Source organism: Mobula birostris, chromosome 28 (assembly GCF_030028105.1).
Source record: "Mobula birostris isolate sMobBir1 chromosome 28, sMobBir1.hap1, whole genome shotgun sequence".
Lineage (NCBI taxonomy): Eukaryota > Metazoa > Chordata > Chondrichthyes > Myliobatiformes > Myliobatidae > Mobula > Mobula birostris.
This window is the reverse complement of record NC_092397.1, coordinates 5,323,627-5,344,057: the sequence shown is the minus strand read 5'-3', so window position 1 is coordinate 5,344,057 and position 20,431 is coordinate 5,323,627. Positions and strand designations below refer to the sequence as shown.

General features: G+C 50.1%; 2 protein-coding genes across 7 annotated transcripts in view; one reads left to right on the top strand and one right to left on the bottom strand.

Annotated features, from left to right (window-relative positions):
- kat5a (K(lysine) acetyltransferase 5a) overlaps positions 1 to 11,457 on the top strand; it is a 52,089-nt gene extending 40,632 nt beyond the window's left edge. For all 5 annotated transcript variants that reach the window (XM_072246055.1, XM_072246054.1, XM_072246053.1 and 2 more), the window contains 5 exons: positions 227 to 367; positions 3,713 to 3,806; positions 4,718 to 4,877; positions 8,651 to 8,732; positions 9,517 to 11,457. In XM_072246055.1, the coding sequence (XP_072102156.1) occupies positions 227 to 367; positions 3,713 to 3,806; positions 4,718 to 4,877; positions 8,651 to 8,732; positions 9,517 to 9,651 (612 nt within the window). In that variant the 3' untranslated portion in view covers positions 9,652 to 11,457. The remainder of the gene's footprint in view (positions 1 to 226; positions 368 to 3,712; positions 3,807 to 4,717; positions 4,878 to 8,650; positions 8,733 to 9,516) is intronic.
- Positions 11,458 to 11,980: 523 nt separating this feature from the next.
- Positions 11,981 to 20,431, bottom strand: part of rnaseh2c (ribonuclease H2, subunit C) — a 515,876-nt gene continuing 507,425 nt past the window's right edge. For both annotated transcript variants that reach the window (XM_072246074.1, XM_072246072.1), the window contains exons 2-5: positions 16,932 to 17,098; positions 15,924 to 16,036; positions 14,477 to 14,596; positions 11,981 to 12,120 (exon numbers count right to left, since the gene is read on the bottom strand). In XM_072246074.1, the coding sequence (XP_072102175.1) occupies positions 12,094 to 12,120; positions 14,477 to 14,596; positions 15,924 to 16,036; positions 16,932 to 17,088 (417 nt within the window). In that variant the 5' untranslated portion in view covers positions 17,089 to 17,098 and the 3' untranslated portion in view covers positions 11,981 to 12,093. The remainder of the gene's footprint in view (positions 12,121 to 14,476; positions 14,597 to 15,923; positions 16,037 to 16,931; positions 17,099 to 20,431) is intronic.

Sequence of the window (20,431 nt, the reverse complement as noted above, 5' to 3'; positions counted from 1 at the left end):
CCAAGAACCTGAATGCTAGGCTTCGAATGCTGGACTCTCCGATGACAGAGACCCTGAACGTTAGGCCTGGAACTCCGGTCTCGCCAATTCACGTACCCACAATTTAATAATATTGTGTGTGGTTGTCAGTACGGAGGGGTGTGCATGGGTTGGGCGGGATTGGGGGGCTTGTATCCCGAGGCCTGTTCTCCCACCTACTTGTTGCTTGTTTTCTCATTGCGGACAGAACTACTCCCAGAACCTGTGCCTGTTGGCCAAGTGCTTTCTGGACCACAAGACGCTGTACTACGACACCGACCCCTTCCTCTTCTACGTGATGACCGAGTACGACTGCAAAGGCTTCCACATTGTCGGCTACTTCTCAAAGGTAAAATATCGGCTTTGCTTATCGCAGGTGCAGCAAAATGCATTGTAATTGTGTCCGCCATCAACAGGAACTGAGGAGGTGCTGGGGGCAGCCCTCGAATATCGCCATATTTCCACGTATAACCGTGATTCACTAACCCTAACCCGTATGTCCTTGGACTGTGGGAGGGAACCGGATCACCCGGAGGAAACCCACACGGTCGCAGGGAGAACGTACAAACTCATTACAGACAGCAGCAGGAATTAAACACTAATCACTGGGGCACTGGTCCACCTCCCTCCATAGACGCTGCTCGACCCGCTGAGTTTGTCCAGCGGTTCGGGATCAGGCGAAGATGAGCTTTATTTGCCACGTCTACATCGAAACATACGGTGAAGTGCGCCATTTCTGTCGACGACCAACACAGCCTGAGGATTGCGCTGGGGCACCTGTAAGTGTGGCCACGCTTCCGTCACCAACGTAGCACGCCCACGACTCACTAACCCCTAACCCGTGCGTCTTTGGAACGTGGGAGAATGTACAAACTCCTTACAGACAGCGGCAGGAATTGAACCTGAATCGCCGCGCTGTGGAGCGTTGCGTTAACCGCTAGGGGGAGGTTGAACAGGCTGGGACTTTATTCACTAGAACGTTGGAGACCGAGGGGTGACCTTATAGAGGCACACAGAACCCTTGAGGGGGCATAGATAGGGTAGAACAGGGGTCCCCAACCTTTTTTGCACCGCGGACCGGTTTAATATTGACAATATTCTTGCAGACCGGCCGACCAGGGGGTGGGGGTGGGGGGGTGGTGTTCAAGTAGGGTTAAACTCACCTGAACATGTCTTTTACAGTTAGGGTTGCCAACTTTCCCACTCCCAAATAAGGGACAAAAGTAGCAGTCAAATCCCGGGACACTTTACCCCAGGAAAGACTACCATGACCATGAAGCCTTGCATGCGTGACGTGCACATGTGCGTACGTGCTGATTTTTTTTTCCCCCACAAATCGCTTTTGCCTTCATCTTCCGGACTATATTGTACATACATTATTTCTACTTTATATAGGCTGTGTATTTATCATATCATTCCTGCTTTTACTATATGTTAGTGTTATTTATTTTCGGTTTTATGTGTTATTTGGTATGATTTGTTAAGTTATTTTTTGGGTCTGGGAACGCTCAAAATTTTTCCCATATAAATTAATGGTAATTGCTTCTTCGCTTCATGCCATTTCGGCACGAAAGGTTTCACAGGAACGCTCTACCTTAGCGGGGGAAATAGGGGACAGGGGCTGTCCTGTATGGGACAAACCAATTTAGCCCAATATACGGGATGTCCTGGCAAATACGGGACAGTTGGCAACCCTGTGTTCAAGTTCAACAGTGAGTGACAGGGAATGAGGAAAGGTGCAGCTGACTCATATCGTTTCCTCGCGGCCCGGTGGATGGGGACCGCTGGGGTAGAATGCACACAGTCTTTTCCCCTGGAAATTTATTAACCTTAGACACAAGAGATTCTGCAGATGCCGAAATCTAACCCTACCTACCCTGACTGTAACCATACGTCTTTGGAATGTGGAAGGCAGCCGGAGGAGTCCGACATTCCCTTCTGTGATTCGGTGACAGCGAGTCCCAAATTCTCCCCATCTTCCGCATATTCCCTCTGAATTCCCAGTTGAATTCATTTCCATGGTGGCTAGTGCATCATTAAGTCAAACTAACTATTGGCTTCATTGGGGTAAGGCTTGCTTTAACCACCCAGCCAGGACCTGTACAGTTCCTTCCTTCTGTACAGTCACCCTTGCTCCTGGTAATATTGTTGGCTTATCCACACAACTGACTCCTTCACACTAGAGGTCCTCTATATCACCAACCCTCCACTTCTCAGCCTTCCCAGATAGAATTTTTGGGTTCAGTCTTATTGCTTTTCTGACTGGTCTGGTCCGGCATTCCGAATGCGCAGGGACGTAAGAAGCTGCAGAGAGTATTGGACTCTGCCCCGTACATCGCAGGCACACCCCTCCCCACCATTGTACAGGAGGCACTGCCCCAAGACACAAGCGATTCGGAGATGCTGGGCATCCTTCGGGCTGAGACCTGATGAAATTTCGGTCCTGATGTAGGGTCTCAGCCCGAAATGTCAACCGTTTAAACCCCTTCATAGATGCAGAACAGATACTTCCCTTCAACCATTCAGATCTTGAACCACCTGGTACAACCCTCATCACTACGGTTTAGTACTTTGCACAAAAGTGGATTTTTTTACTTATACTAATTGGGATTTCTTGTAAAAATCGTTAACAATTTACGTTTGGGTTGAGTTCTCCGATTGTGGCAATTTTCTTGCAAACGTTTCATCACTGCACGAGGAGACGTCATCAGTGCGCTGTTGATTGTGGTGTGTCCTCCAAATGCTTGGCTTTTCCATACTTATCAATCAGCTGGTTGGTTGTGTGGTGAACTCTTGTTCGTTGTGGTCTGGAAATGTGCCTACATTGGCTCATAAATAGGACCCAGGTCTTCATGTCTGTTTCTATGAAACAGACCACGCTTCTATGAATTTTCCTGCATGCCGCAGGTTTGCCCCATGACTTTCACTTGAGGCCCAGTCAAATTCGTGCCCCCCTCGACCTTCATGGGTAGAAACGTGGTTTTCCGAATACAGTTCTGTAAACGGACACACAGGCCTCGATCTTATTTATGAGCCGATGCGGGCAAAATCCCTGACCGCAATGCAAGGAGCCGATCAGCGACGAGACCTCCTCCCCATATCGCAGCTGAGCTTCTGTAATGACGGCCAACCAGCTGATTGATAAGTATAGAAAGGCCAAGCATTCAGAGGACACACCACAATCAACAGCGCACCGATGATGTCTCCTGGCGTGGTGATGAAACGTTTGCAAGAAAATTGCCTGGCTCAGAGAACAACTCAACCCAACCATCAACCCCCCCAGACGACACACTTTCCGAATTGTTTCTAACAGTTTATGTTCAATGTATATTTTTGGGGTGGATGCTATGTACCTGTGAAGTTTCTACAAGGAAGTTCATCATTGCACTTGTGCACACGTGGACTTGGCATTTGACGATAAACTAGGAACTTTACAAACCTGTGACCACCGTATCCGCCAACAAACACCATTACAAAAACAGGAGATTCTGCAGATGCCGGAAATCCAGAGTAACTCGTACCCAAAATGGTGGAGGAACTGGATGCTGGAGGGCAGGCAGTGTCTATGGAGGGGAACAAATAGTTGACGTTTCGGGCCGCGTCCCTGAAGGAGGACAGCTTTAAAAAACTGTGTAACTTCAGCTGCGTGTTGGTTCGAGGGCTGTGTTAATCGAGGTGTTTCTTGCCTCAATAGGAGAAGGAGTCAACAGAGGATTACAACGTGGCCTGTATATTAACACTGCCCCCATACCAGAGGAGGGGCTACGGCAAGTTACTGATTGAGTTCAGTAAGTATTAGATCTTCCTGATTTGCCTCTGTCACGGGGATCAAATAAAGATTTTAAAAAAAGATGAGCTTTATTTGTCACATAAACACCATGAAATCCAATGAAACATGTCATTTGTGTCAAATCAAAGCAGCAAAGGTTATGCTTGGGGACAACCCACAAGTGTCAACACGCTTCTGTGCCATCGTAGAGTCATAGAAAAGTACAGCACAGAAACAGGCCCTTCAGCTCATCTAATCCACGTTTAAACTGCTTACTCCCATCGACCTGCACCGGGACCCCTACCCCTACTTATCCATACTCCCCTTAAGCATTGAAATCGATCACACATGCACCTCTTGTGCTGGCAGCTCGTTCCACATTCTCACCACCCTCTGAGTGAAGAAGTTTCCCCTCCATGTTCCTGTTAAACTTATCATCTTTCACCCTTAACCCATGACCTCTGGTTGTAGTCCCACCCAACCTCAGTGGAAAAATCCTGATTGCATTTACCCTGTCTATACTCCTCATAATGTTGTACACCTCTATCAAACCTCCTCTCAATCTTCTACATTCCAAGGAATACAGTCCTAACCTATTCAATCTTTCTGTATAGCTCAGGTCCTCCAGACCCAACAACAGCCTTCCCACAGCTCACTAATCCTAACCCGTAAGTCTTTGGGATGTGGGAGGAAGCCAGGGCAAACTCACGTGGTCACAGGGAGAACATTCAAGTAGGTAATTGGTCATTGTAAATTGTCCGGTGATTAGGCTAGGGTTAAATAGACGGGTTGCTGGGTGGCGGGACTCGAAGGGCCTGTTCCACACTCTATCTCCAAAGGAAGTAAATTTGAAAAAAATAACATGAACTTGATTTTCAAACCACGCCCTCCCAATGAGCGGAGCCCCTGACGTGTGTCTATGTCTCCCAGGCTACGAGCTGTCGAAGGTAGAGGGGAAGACGGGGACGCCGGAGAAGCCGCTGTCCGACCTGGGGCTGCTCTCCTACCGCAGCTACTGGTCACAGACCATCCTGGAGATCCTCATGGAGCTGAAGTCAGAGAACGGGGAGCGGCCGCAGATCACCATCAAGTGAGTCTGGTGCAGTTCCCTGCGGTGGGTGTGGGGACGGAGGGGGGTGAAGAAGGCGGTCTTTTGTTTTGGAGTCAGGAATCCGTTTAAAGATGAGTTTTATTTGTCACATCTACATCTGGTTAACTGGGACACATCGGGACCAGTACTTTTTGGCCCAATTAAGCAGCTGCTACAATTAGTCAAAGTTTCATGGAACAAAAGACAAAAAAAAAGTCAAACTACCATTTAATTGAGTAACAAATTATGTAATTAAATGAAATACAGAACAAATTAGAACACTACCTTTACCACGATGGTACTATAAAATTGTGAATTAGTTCCTAATAGTTATCAACAGAGGAATTCATCTGATGTATGCTGCCCTGTTCTTTTGGTTGACTAAATGAACAAAATCAGCTCAGACTCCTGGTGCAGATAATGGACTGCCTTCATACAATGCTGTCGACAGTAGCATCCTCCAAATCTTCATTTTCATTGTAACACTCAAGGTGATTGTCGATACCTTCAAATTCTTCATAGTCCCTAATTGTTGAAGTAATGAAATCATTTCATTTTTAGTCCCGGCTGTTTCTGGCATCTCCAAGCCCGAGTGCTTGAAACCACTGTGGATTGCCTTGCTGCTTATTTCTTGCCAACTATCAATGACACACGTACATCTGACACTATTTTAAAATCGGTTCGCCGTAAGCACGCTGTAGTGGCTAACGGCCACTGAGGTGCGTGAGACCGATGCGAGTTAGAGACTGTTCGGCAACAGTCTCCCGTCCCAAATAAATTAAGGGAATCCCAGCTATTTTCTCAATTAGATTTTGTTCTTTTTAGAGTTGTCCCAAATAAGTGGCTTCCCTGAATAACGGATGACCTGATCACCCAGAATCCACTATACGTCGTTTGTGTTGGTCAGCTTGGAATATATTGTACCCGGGACAGATCCTCTGAGATATTGACACCCAGGAACTTGAAGCTGCTCACTCTTTCCACTACTGACCCCTCAGTGATGACTGACGTGTGCTCTCTCGACTTCCCCAGCCAACAATTAAAAGAAAACTCCGACTAATTCTCGGTTGGCTCACCCCACCCCCAACACCCAAGCCGGGACAGAATTCCTGACTGCCACCCCTGATGTCATCTCGGAGCTCGGAGGAGATACCTTGCACTGTGCTGTGGCCTCCTTGCTCTTTTGTCCCACCTCGGGGAATTGGATTTACAGAGAAGGCTCAGGGGCCACCCCCACCGTTGGCTAAGTCACCGAGGGTACCCAGAGTGAGATCGGTAGATTGTTTGGAGAAGAGGAGATGGAATTTAATGCAGACAGGTGTGAGGTACTGCACTTTGGAAGGGCAAACCAGCAAAAGTCTTACACAGTGAACGGTAGGGCATTAAGGAGTGTGGTAGATCGGGGGACCTGGTCATCCAGGTCCTTAATTCATTGGAAGTGGTGTCACAGGTAGGTAGGGTCATAAAGAAAGCTTTTGCCATGTTGGCCTTCATAAATCCTTTCTTTTTGAATCTTTTTATTAATTTTCCAAAATTATAAACAGAATAACAATATTGATACAGGTATATTGATAACAAGTATTGAGTACAGGAGATAGGATGTTATGTTGAGGTTGTACAAGACATTGGTGAGGCCTAATTTTAAATATTGTGTACAGTTTTTGGTCACGTACCACAGGAAGGATGTAAATAAAGTTGAAAGAGTACAGAGAAAATTTACACAGATGTTGCCGGGACTGGAGGACCTGAGTTACAGCGAAAGATTGAACAGGTTAAGGCTAACCACTAAACTACCATACTGTGAAGGGTATAGATAGGGTAAAAGCAAACGGGCTCTCCCCCCCCACACACACACACACACACAGAGGTTGGGTGAGACTAGAAAGGTTAAGGATGAAAGGTGAAATATTTAAGGGGAACATGAGGGGGAACTTCTTGACTCAGAGGGTGGTGCAAGGGTGGAACGAGCTGCCGGCGGATGTGTCAGATTCGGATTCCACTGCAACATTTAAGAGAAGCTTGGATAATTACATGGATGGGAGGGATATGGAGGACTGGTCCAGGTGTAGGTCGCTGGGACTAGGCATAATAAGAGTTTGGCATAGACTAGATGGGCCAAAGGGCCTGTTTCAGAGTTGTGCTCTATGACTCTAAGATCTGGAGTTATAGAGAAGTTGCACTGGGTTAGAAGAATGAAAGTCAGGTTCAATATGACTGACATCATGAAATTTGTTTTGAGGCAGGAGTGCATTGCAATACATAAAAATACTATCAATTATAAGAAGTATTATATATTAAATAAGTAGCGCAGAAAAGAGAACAAAGAATACTGCTGACAGGTTCGATGTTCATTCAGAAATCTGGTGGTGGAGGGGAAGAAGCTGTTCCAGAATCTGACCGTATTGATCAGTGCCACAGACAGGAGGAGCCAAGCGGCCTTCGCCTATTTCTGTTTGCAGATAGTTCCGTTTCCATGATGCATATTGGATATAACACAACTGACAAATCAGCAAATACTATATCACACAGGCCAAATCAATCGTAACGTGATTTCACTGGGGGAATCTAGTCCCACAGTAAGCAGGCACCATCATCTCTGAAGAACATAGACTTCCTGTTTCACCACGGGAGGCCGATTGGGAGAATTACTTTGGAAACTGACACACATTCACTGACGCAAACACGAGGAAATCTGCAGATGCTGGAATTTCAAGCAACACGCATCAAAGTTGCTGGTGAACGCAGCAGGCCAGGCAGCAGGAAGAGGTACAGTCTGGGTAGCCTCCAACCTGATGTCATGAACGTTGACTTCTCAAACTTCCGTTAATACCCCACCTCCCCCTCGTACCCCATCCGTTTATTTATTTTTATACACACATTCTTTCTCTCTCTCTCCTTTTTCTCCCTCTGTCCTTCTCACTGTACCCCTTGCCCATCCTCTGGGCTTTCCCCCTCCCCCTTTTCCTTCTCCCTGGGCCTCCTGTCCCATGATCCTCTCATATCCCTTTTGCCAATCACCTGTCCAGCTCTTGGCTCCATCCTTTCCCCTCCTGTCTTCCCCTATCATTTTGGATCTCCCCCTCCCGCTCCCACTTTCTAATCTCTTACTAGCTCTTCAGTTAGTCCTGACGAAGGGTCTCGGCCTGAAACGTCAACTGTACCTCTTCCTAGAGATGCTGCCTGGCCTGCTGCGTTCACCAGCAACTTTGATGTGTGTTGCTACACATTCACTTACATCCATACTTTATTGAACAGTATAGAGGGTCAATCAAAGCTAAAACAGTGCTTTTAGTTTGTAGTGACAAACATAGCCATTACAAGCTGAGGGGACATGCGGGGTAAATAACTTTTAGAACATAGAATAGAACAGCACAGTACAGGCCCTTCGGCCCACAATGTTGTGCTGACCCTCAAACCCTGCCTCCCATATACCCCCCCACCATTAAATTCCTCCATATACCCGTCTAGTAGTCTCTTAAATTTCACTTAATTTTGCACAGAGAATTTTTGCCTGGGTTGGCGGAAAGGCAGATAGGATAGAGGCATTTATAAAGCTCTTAAATGAATATGTGGTTAATGGAGGGATGTGGATATTGTGTGGGCCAAAGGGATTAGTTAGTTAGGTACTTAATTAACTCAGTTAAGCATTGTAAGCTGAATAGCCTGTTCTTAGGCTGTACTGTTCTATGTTCAATTAAAAACACGTGTATTGGGAAAAAATAACTTTTTCTCTCTCTCTCTCCCCCCGCCGTTCCTTCCTCTCCCACACTCAGTGAGATCAGTGAACTAACGAGTATTAAGAAAGAGGATGTCATCTCCACCCTACAGTACCTCAATCTGATTAACTACTACAAGGTAGGCACCATTGTACCCGGGGGGTGGGGGTGGGTCACCCATCCGGCTTCCCCTGTTGTGGGCAAGTAGACTCTGTACAGAACACCCTCTGATAGGCAGTTCGACTGACGGCTGCTCTGTAAGAGAACCAGATCCCAGGGATGGGGACCACGAGGAGTGAGTGTCATACTGGGAGAGGCGGCGAGGAGGGAGTGTCACACTGGGAGAGGCGGTGAGGAGGGAGTGTCACGCTGAGGGAGGGGTGGTGAGGAGGGAGCGTCACGCTGAGGGAGGGGTGGTGAGGGAACGTCACAGAGGGAGAGGCGGCGAGGAGGGAGTCACACTGAGGGAGAGGCGGTGAGGAGGGAGCGTCACACTGAGGGAGAGGCAGTGAGGAGGGAGTGTCACACTGAGGGAGGGGTGGTGAGGAGGGAGCGTCACAGAGGAGAGGCGGTGAGGAGGGAGTGTCACACTGAGGGAGAGGCGGTGAGGGGGGAGTGTCACACTGAGGGAGAGGCAGCGAGGAGGGAGTCACACTGAGGGAGAGGCGGCGAGGAGGGAGCGTCACACTGAGGGAGAGGCGGCGAGGAGGGAGTGTCACGTTGAGGAGTGGGGTGAGGAGGGAGTGTCACACTGAGGGAGAGGCAGCGAGGAGGGAGTGTCACACTGAGGGAGGGGTGGTGAGTGTAGGGCAGTGAGGAGGGAGTGGGGGGGTAAGGAAGGAGGGAGGCAGCAAAGGAACAGAGACGGCTGTGTACTGAACCATCTGATTGAATGCTGCCGGGTGCCGGTCGGTCTGTTGCAGGGTCAGTACATCCTCACCCTGTCGGAGGACATCGTTGAAGGCCACGAGAAGGCCATGATGAAGAGGCACCTGCGGATCGACTCAAAGTGCCTGCACTTCACGCCCAAGGACTGGAGCAAGAGGGGGAAGTGGTAACGACCTACTGTCCGGGACAGGGACAGAGACAGAGAGAGTTGCTGACTGTCGCCTGGGACTGTAGGGACTGTTCGTCCCGGCTCCTCTTCTTCCAACGCACATGGAAACGTTGCTGTTTCTCTCTCCGTTGAGCTGACAGTGACCAAATGTCCATCCCGTTACTGCGCCGCAACTACCCACACACCAGTACTCCCGCCCTGGAACAGAAGGCAAGGAGACTTATGGAGGGGTCTCTGCCGCCCCCTGACTGGTGAGAGCAGCGGCTCACCTCAAGTGGGACGGGGTACAGTCCCACCCGACGATCCCCGGCGGATGGACAGTGCTCCCCAGCTGCCGTTTAACGGACGCCAGATGGTGGGGGTTCGATGGGGAGTTGGGAGGATGCTCCCTCTGCACTACCCACACCCCAGGGAGCACGGCCGATAGGGGACCCGCGTTTCCAGACTGACCTTGCGGCTGTGGGGAGTGTCACGGGGTGGGGGTACTCAGGTATGACCCTCGGCGTTGAAGCTGAAGTCAGACTCTGGGGGTGGGGGGAAAGGCCTGCGCAGACGGGAGACAAGAGGGTACCAATTGTCTGGGGTTCTGCAGGCAACATGGTCTCAGGAAACGACTGGATGGTGTGTTCAAACTAGGCTCGAGCACAGGGGATCCCGAATTGTTGGGAGTTCCTTCACTGGTGACTGTAAAAACTGTCTTTACAAACACAATGGTCAGCACCATTTGCTCTTGTGCCAGTCTTTCAGCTCCTCGCTCCCTCTCACCCGTTCAGGTATTGAATTATACCGGTAATCCACTCAGCTACAGGCAGCACAGAGGGAGCTTCACTCTGTGTCTGACCCCGGGAGTGTGTGATGGGACGGTGTGGAGGGAGCTTCAGTCTGTGTCTGACCCCAGGAGTGTGTGATGGGACGGTGCGGAGGGGGCTTCACTCTATGTCCGACCCCGGGAGTGTGTGATGGGACGGTGTGGAGGGAGCTTCACTCTGTGTCTGACCCCGGAGTGTGTGATGGAACGGTGTGGAGGGAGCTTCACTCTGTGTCTGACCCCGGGAGTGTGTTTGGTCAAGTTCATAACTTGTTCCTGGGGGTGACATTGTCCCTGAGCAGCAACCTCAGAAGAGAATCCTCCCCAGCTGGAGTAGCCCTGGTTTACGGATCCATTGGCTGTGGAACACTTTCGATCTAAGGGGCTGAGGTGAACTCCGCAGTATTACATAGGCCAAGGACAACCAGCTGAATATCCCCCAGACACCCCCCCCCTGCTGTCTTTCATGTCTATTCCCTTATCCCCTTCCCCACCTACTCCCACTCTCAGCTGACCTGGAACCTGCGTGTGGCGGTGTGGGCAGAACCTTTGAACGACTTGGGGATTGGATGTGAATTTTTTAAATACCGATCAATGTCTGTATATATTGGAAAAAGTCAGTTCAACACATGAACCTTTCTGGGGAGTTCCTGCCCGTGGGAACCGTCCAACTCTTGTCCGTGGGTAGGAGTCTCCCTCAGGACGTCCTGGGGGACAGGTAAAGGCTGGGGGTACACACAGAGTCACCAACTCAAAGCGCTGTGGACGACTTCTCATGGCCATGAATCCGCACACCCCCTGCCCAGCCCCCCAGTAGCCTTCAGCGCGATGCCTAATGTAGCCACATGTCTTGTGCTGTGTAACTTTCCTGTTGTGTGACCTCCCAACCGTTTGTGTAAATGCATGTAATTCTCAGTTAGAATTGGTAATATCAGCAAGAGTTGTACAGTTTTTTTAAAGTATTCTGGGTTGTATAAAAAAAATTAAATATTAATGTTTCATCATTTGGATTTCCTGCTGTGTATTTACTTTAAGGTAAGTGAGGGACTGGGGGTAATCAACCCACTGAGCCCGCACGTCACTGCAAGTGGGGGCAGCAGCGTTATGCTTCACAGCCGCTGTCTGTGAGGGGTCTATACGTCCTTACCCCTGACCGCATTGGCACTTTCTGCGGGTGCTCCAGTTTCCTCCCACATTCCCAAGACGTACGGGTTAGGGTTCATGAGCTGGCACTATGTTGGTATTGACGTGCGCCTTTCTGCCTCGATGAAGACGTGACGGATACAGCCGGACGTGAGGAAATCGCCCAGGGGGGAACCGACACAGGGAGAACATGCCAACTCCACACACAGGCAGTGCTGCAGGTCAGGAGCAAACCCGGATCCCTGGAGTTGGGAAGCAGTGCCGTCAGAGTCAGAGTCATCACCTAGTCTGCCCAGAGTGAGCCTAGTGCTGTTATCCCCTCCAGTACCACCCCTGCTGAAACAGGCGTGGTTCTTGTTAGACACTCGTTTATACAGTATTAGAAAAATGTAAAAGCTCTTTATTTCTGCTTGGGGGCCGCACAGACACCGCAGCCAGTGAGGAAAGTTTTCTTTCTGCGGCAGAGGGGTGCAGTCTCGTTTCTGCCTGGTCTCATTCTTCTCCCACCGGGGCGTGCAGCTGCAAGACACAAAGCCCAACCTTTTCAACGTGGCCTTTCTCTCAAACGCACTCCTCCCAAATCCCTACCAGCCCATTCCATCTCTGTGTGTGCAGTACTTCCTGCTACCACCAATCACAACGGGGGGGGGGGGGTGCTCTGGGGATAAGGTAGAGTGAATGAGGAGAGAGTGTACACACTGAGAACAGTCGAGGAAGGGGGCAACTGGACAGAGATCCCGGTCTGGTGAACCCGTGGAACTCTCCCATCACAGAGGGTGAGTTGCTGAATATATTTAAGTGGATCTCTTATCAGGGGGTGTTGGTTGAGAGCACAAATACAGGGTAGATTGAAAGAGCAGAGACAAAATTTACAAGGATGTTGTCGGGTCTGGTTATAAGGCAAGATTGAATAGGTTAGGACTTTATTCTTTGGAACACAGTAGAAGATTGAGAGATTTAATAAGACGTTTGCAAAATTTCGAGGGTAGAGACAGGTTAAATGCGAGCTGATTTTTTTCCACTGAGCATGGGTGGGACTACAACCAGAGATCATGGGTTATGAGTGAAAGGTGAAAAGTTTAAGTGGGAAACTACTTCACTCAGAGGGCTGCGAGAGGTTGGAACAAGCTGCCACAAGTGGCGCACGTGAGCTCGATTTCTACATTTAAGAGAAGTTTGGATAGGTACATGGATGGGAGGGGTGTGGTCCCGGTGCCGGTCGATGGCAGTAGGCAGATTAAATGGTTCGGCATGCATTAAATGGGCCAAAGGGCCTGTTTCTGTGCTGGACTTTTCTGTGACTCTATATAAATATTTAAAAATTATGAAATGCATAGATAAAGTGGGTATTAACAAGCCCTCCTCCCAGGGTGGGGGAATCCAAACGGGTTTAAGGTGGGGGGAGAAAGATTTAAAAGGGTCCTGAGGGGTAAACGATTTCGACACAGGCGAGTATATGGATCGAGCTGCCAGAGGAAATAGTTGGGACAGGTACAGTGGTACTTAAGAAGTTCATGGAGAGGTCTGGGACAAACGCAGGAAATCAGGACTAGCTGGGCGGGCACTGTGGTTGGCATGGACTCACAAAACATCGAACAACACAGAACGGCACGTGCCTTTCTGTTCACGATGTGCCAACCTGTGTAAACGCACTCCGCAATCGATCTGACCCTTCCCAGCTACTCAGCCTGTGACCCTCCATTTTTAGTACATCCATGTGCCCAGTCTCTCTTAAGTGGCCCTATTGTAACAGCCTCTACTACCACCCGTGGCAGTACATTCCTGGCACCCACCACTCTCTGTGTGTGCTTGGGTTTCCTCTCACGGTCCAAAGACGTACGTTAATTGGTCACTGTAAGTTGCCCTGAGATTAGGTGCAGTGGGCCTGAATGGCCTGTTCCACACTGTTATCTCTAAAATAAACTACCTTTGGCATTCCCCCCCCCCCCCCCCCACGTTCCTCCACTTGCTTTAAACTGATGTCCTCTGGAATTAGCCATTTCCACCCCGGGAAAAAGTCTCTGGCTGTCTACTCAATATATGTCTATTTTTATCTTGTACACCTCTTATCAGGTCACCGCTCACCCTTTTTTGCTCCAAAGAGAAAAGCCCTCGCTCACTCCACCTCTCCGCATAACACATGCTCTCTAATCCAGGCAGCATCCTGGTAGATCTCCTCGCCACCCTCTCTAAAGCTTCCACATCCATCCTATAATGAGGTGACCAGAACTGAGCAAAGTACTCCAAGTGTGGCCTAACCAGAGTTTTATAGAGCCACAACATCACCTCAGGGCTCTTGAACTCAATCCCTCAACTAATGGAAGTCAACACAACATATGCCTTCCTAACCACCCTACCAACTTTGAGAGATCTATAGACGTGGAGCCCAAGATCCCTCTGACATTAACCCTGTACTCTGCCTTCAAGTTCGACCTTCCAAAGTGAATCACTTCGTACTTTTCTCCGAATGAACTGCATCTGCCACTTCTTAGCCCAAGTCTGCAATCCTGTCTCGTTATAACCTCCAACAATATTCTACGCTGTCCACAACTCCACCAACCTTCATGTCATCTGCAAACTTACTAACCTACCCTTCCCCTTCCTGATCCAAGCCAGTTATAAAAATCACAAAGGGCAGGAATCCCGGAACAGATCCCTACGGAACACCACTAGTCACTGATCTTCAGGCAGATACGTTCCACCAACAGCCATCTCCATCTGCTTTCTACATTCAAGCCAATTCTGAATCCGTACAGCCAGGTTTCTCTGGAACCCATGCCCCTTGACTTGGCAAGATGGGGAAGGGGCGTGGGGGGAAGAGTTGGAAGAGGAGTGTTTTCTTTCTACATGGGACGGAGAACGTAGAGAAGCTCACAGCCTGGGCGATCTGTGTCCAGCCCATCGCCATCACCACGGTGTCGTCTGGTGTTGGCCGCGTCTCCAGGTTCCAGTACGTCAGCGACGAGAAGGCCGACTTCACGCTGACGGCGCGCTCCTGCAGGTTTGACAGCCAGCGTCACACTGTTGTCAGGAGGTACAGCACGAAAACAAGCCCCTCGGCCCACCAAGACCGTGCCAGCCGTCAACCCCCCTCCCACCCCAGTTACACTCATACAGACAAACAAAGGTGTAATTCAGAGCAACACGCAAGTGCTGAAGATACTCAGCGGGTTGAGCAGCCTCTATGGAGGGAGATGGAGCGTTGACATTTCTGATCAAGACCCTTCATCGGGGGAAAAAGAGTAGAGGTGACGGTAGACAGAATAAAGACGTGAGGGGGAGGTGTGAGGCAAGATCAGGCAGGTGATCCAGGTGAGGAGAGTGATAGATGGAGGAGGGGAGAGTGAAGATAGAGACAGAGGCTGGGAGGTGATGGGTGGATCCAGGTGAGGAGGGGAGAGTGGGAATAGCGGCAGAGGCTGGGAGGTGATAGATGATGGTAACCAAGGGCAACAGTTGGTGGAATCTGATAGGAGAGGAAGGTGGAGCACGGAACTAAATAAGGGAGATGGGGAGGGTAGAAGGGAACAGTGGGGAACAGTTCAGAAGGCACAGATCCCAAAGAGAAAAAAGTATTCTAAAGGAAAGATGACACAACCATGGATAACAAGACAAAGCCAATATAAAAGCCAAAGAGGGGTCATATATTAAAGCACGTCAATGTTTGTTACTCTGACATCAAAGAATTTCCCACTTTCCCGACGACTCTCCTCAACTTCTACCCCTCGTCCACATGTAGGGGGAGCAATTTACAGCTAACCCACCCTGGTGCGACTGCGTGGAGGGGAGAAAGAGGGAGGGTGGAGATTAATGGGAGTGGAGAGGGTGGCGAAGGGCGGCCACGGTTTGCATCACGCCTTAGAGTGCCAGTGATCACAGTGGGTTTCGATTCCCACTGCTGTCTGTAACGAGTTTCTACGTTCTCCATGTGAACGCATGGGTTTCCTCGCATCTTCCAAAGACATTCGGGTTAGGGTTAGTGAGTTGCGGGCATGCTACGTTGCAGGTTGCCCCCAGCACATCCTCGGACTGTGTTGGTCATTGACGCAAACGATACATTTGACTATACGTGTTCTGACGACGCAATGTACACGTGACAATTAATCTTCCTCTTTAAAGATCTTTTTCTCATTCTGACAACCCGGGCAGGTGGTCAAGAGTTTGAACTTGACAACACCCTCTCCTTCCCAGTCGCTCTCCATCCCACCCCGAGGTGAGTCCTCTGCACCCCCCCGCCGGGACCGGAGTGACACCCAACACACCGCCGTCCGGCGAGAGAGCGGGACCCCCCCCCCCCCCCGCCCACACGACCGTGCACTCACCTCCTCGTCCGAGCAGGGCTTCTGGTCCTCTCTCAGCACGAGCCCGACGTAGCCAGGGGGCATAGGGAGATCTCGGCCCCGCAGTGCCCGGCCGCGATAGGAGACCAGCAGCTCTGGAAGGGAGGAGACGTGGGTGAGTTGCCGGGCTCGTAGTCCTCTCTCCCCCACCCACTCTCACCAAATCGCCCCTGCTCATCGGGGTATCCAATCACACAAAGGTTCCAGGAGGGAGGGGTGGTGGTGATACAAAAATGTTGCACCTCCTGACGCACAGAATGGCGCAGGGGAAATTTACGAGGACGTTGCTGGGACTTGAGGACCTGATTTGATAGGCTAGGACTTTACTCCCTGGAGCGTAGGAAAATGAGGGCAGATTTGACAGAGAAATACAAAATGATGAGGGGTATAGATAGGGTAAATGCAAGCAGGCTTTTTCCACTGAGGTTGGGTGAGACTGGAACGAGAGGTCATGGTTTAAGGGTGAAAGGTGAAATGCTTAAGGGGAACATGAGGGGAAACTTCTTCAGAGTGTGGAACGAGCTGGCAGGGGAAGTGGGTTCGATTGCAACGTTTAAAAGAAGTTTGGGTCGGTACATGGATGAGAGGGGCATGGAGGGCTATGGTCCCAGTGCAGATCTATTGGACTGGGCTTAGATAACAGTTTGGCACAGACTAGATGGCCTGAATGGCCTTTCAGTGCTGTAGTGTTCCATGACTCTATAATGCCTAGGAAGTAGATGGAGAACCACAGATAAAACTATAAAATTTGATCTCAGCGATGTTGAAATCGTCTCCTAATGTCAAAGCTTATTGGATATTTAGATAAACGCAAAGCCCAAGGATTCAGAGTTGTCTTCAAACTTCACCGATGTGTCCTGGACTGATTGAAGGGCTAGCATAGGCTTGGTGGGCTGAGTGGCCTCACAGATTGTCTCACAGTGAGTGATCAAGTCATCGGTCAGTATTTCCCAAAGGGAGTGAAACGGGACGAACTGCGCGCGAGCTTACCGCCATTGCGCTCCCGCACCGCCGGCGTGAAGTACTGATCTACCCTGGCGTTGCCGTCGGACTCGATGGTGACGGGCAGCAGGTGGACGCGGTCTCTCGGCACGGCCTCGAGCGCCCTCGCCTCCACCCGGACCGCGGAGTTTCCCGGGCTCGCCATGCTCCCCCCTGAGAGAAGGGAGACGGGGGGGCAGAGTCAACGCTGCCGCTTCACGAATACTGCGACCCCCCCCCCTTTCCACGCCAACACAGATTCCACCACACACACCCGGGGCAAGTGGCACCACGTTTCCCACGCTGTCACGGGGAGAACGTACAAACTCCTTACAGACAGCCGACAGGAATTGAACCCCGATCGCTAGCGCTGATAAAGAGTTGCGCTAACAGCCACGCCACCATGCTGCCCCTCACCCACACAACCACGGACAAACTACCCAGAGGTACACTTCCTTTTTGTTCAGGTTTTACTTTTGCTTAGAGATAACAGCGTGGAACAGCCCCTTCCACCAACTCACAATCCCCAACTTAACTTCTACCTAATCAGGGGACAAATTACAATGATCAATAAAGATAAAGGAGCAGAATTAGGCCATTTGGCCCATCGAGTCTGCTCCACCATTTCATCATGAAGATTAAAGTGTGTCACGAGCCTCGTGGCCCGTCAGGCCGGTGCTTATGCCGGTTTCCGTGGCATCAAATTACTGAGAGTACGAGACTTTTCCCCCCCGGATAGGATGCCAGTCTATCACGAGGTTAATCCCCAGCATTTTTGTAGTACCCATTCTCAGCTGGGAGGACTAGAGCATTGTGAGTGGTTAAGTGCCTTGCTCAAGGATACACACGCTGCCTCAGCCGAGGCTCGAACCCATGACCTTCAGATCGCTAGCCCAACGCCCTAACCACTTGGCCACGTGCCACATTTCATCATGGCTGATCCATTTCCCTCTCAGTCCCAATCCCCTGCTTTCTCTCATCTCCTCCCTCCCTTATCCCTTCATGCCCTGACCACTCACGAATCTATCAACCTCTGCTTTAAACATACATAAAGACTTGGCCTCCACAGCCGCCTGTGGCAATGAATTCCACAGATTCACCACCCTCTGGCTAAAGAAATTCCTCATCATCTCCATTCTAAAAGGATGCCCCTCTATTCTGAGGCTGTGCAATCTGGTCCTAGACTCCCCCACTATAGGAAACATCCTCTCCACATCCACTCTATCTGTGTCCTCTGGTCCCAGACTCCCCCACTATAGGAAACATCCTCTCCACATCGACTCTATCTGTGTCCTCTGGTCCTAGACTCCCCCACTATAGGAAACATCCTCTCCACATCCACTCTATCTGTGCCCTCTGGTCCTAGACTCCCCCACTATAGGAAACATCCTCTCCACATCCACTCTATCTGTGTCCTCTGGTCCTAGACTCCCCCACTATAGGAAACATCCTCTCCACATCCGCTCTTTCGAGGCCTTTCAGCATTTGATGGGTTTCAATGAGGTCGCCCCTCATTCTTCTGAATTCCAGTGAGTACAGGCCCAGAGCCATCAAATGCTCTTTATATGACAAGCCACACTCACAACATGATGGGGGAACTCAGCAGGTTGGGCAGCATCCGTGGAAACAATCGGTCGACGATTTGGGCCGGAACCCTTCGTCAAGACTGAAGAGGGAAGGGGCAAAGGCCCTATAAAGAAGGTGGGGGGAGGGTGGGAAGGAGAAGGCTGGTAGGTTCCAGGTGAAAAACCAGTAAGGGGAAAGATGGAGGGGTGGGGGAGGGGGGGCAGGGAGGGGATAGGCAGGAAAGGTGAAGAAGGAATAGGGGAAAACACAATGGGTAGTAGAAGGAGGCGGAACCATGAGGGAGGTGATAGGCAGCTGGGGGAGGGGGCAGAGTGACATAGGGATAGGGGAAGGGAGGGGGAGGGAATTACCGGAAGTTGGAGAATTCTATGTTCATACCAAGGGGCTGGAGACTACCTAGACGGTATATGAGGTGTTGCCCCTCCAACCTGAGTTTAGCCTCATCATGGCAGTAGAGGAGGCCATGTATGGACATATCCGAATGGGAGTGGGAAGCAGAGTTGAAGTGGGTGGCTACCGGGAGATCCTGTCTGTTGTGGCGGACGGAGCAGAGGTGCTCGATGAAGCGGTCCCCCAATCTGCGTCGGGTTTCACCGATGTAGAGGAGACCGCACCGGGAGCACCAGATGCAATGGATGACCCCAACAGACTCAGAAGTGAAGTGTTGCCTCACTTGGAAGGACTGTTTGGGGCCCTGAATGGTGGCAAGAGAGGAGGTGTAGGGACAGGTATCACCTCCCTCATGGTTCCACCTCCTTCTACCCATTGTGTTTTCCTCCATTCTTTCTTCACCTTTCCTGCCTATCTCCTCCCTGCTTCCTCTCCCCCCACCCCTTTATCTTTCCCCTTACTGGTTTTTCACCTGGAACCTACCAGCCTTCTCCTTCCCACCCTCCCCCACCTTCTTTATAGGGCCTCTACCCCTTCCCTCTTCAGTCCTGACGAAGGGTTCTGGCCCGAAACGTCGACCGATCTTTTCCACGGATGCTGCCCGACCTGCTGAGTTCCTCCAGCGCGTTGTGAGTGTTGCTTTGACCCCAGCGTCTGCAGATTATTTTGTCTTTCATCTGACAAGCCGCTCAATCCTGGAATCATTTTCGTGAACCTCCTTTGAACCCTCTCCAGCGTCAGCACAACCTTTCTAAGACAAAACTGCTCACAGGCGAGGCCTCACCATTATAAAGCCTCAACATTACGTCCTTGCTTTTATATTCTAGTCCTCTTGAAATGAATTTGCCTTCTACACCACAGACTCAACCTGCAAATTAACCTTTAGGCAATCCTGCACAAGGACTCCCAAGTCCCTTTGCATCTCAGATTTTTGAATTGTCTGCCCGTTGAGAAAAGAGTCAACCCTATCATTTCTTCCACCAAAGTGCATGACCATACATCTCCTGACATTCTATCTGCCATTTCTTTGCCCATTCTCCTACTCTAAGTCCTTCTGTAGCCTCTCTACTTCCTCAAAACTACCTGCCCCTCCACCTGTCTTCATATTGTCCGCAAACTTGGCCACAAAGGCATCAATTCCGTACTCCAAATCATTGATATAAAATGTAAAAAGAATTGGTCCCAACACAGACCCCTGTGGAACACCACTCGTCACTGGCAGCCAACCAGAAAAGGCTCCCTTTATTCCCGCTCTTTGCCTCCTGCCAATCAGCTACTGCTTTATCCATGCTAGAATCTTTCCTGTAATACCATGGGCTCGTAGCTTGTTAAGCAGCCTAGCATGCAGCACATTGTCAAAGGTCTTCTGAAAATCCAAGTATGTAACATCAGCCGATTCTCCTTTGTCTATCCTGTTTGTTATTTCTTCAAAGAATTCCAGTAGATTTGTCAGGCAAGATTTTCCCTTGGGGGGAAACCATGCTGACTTTGGCCTATTTTGTCACATGCCTACCAAGTACGTCTGACAGTGG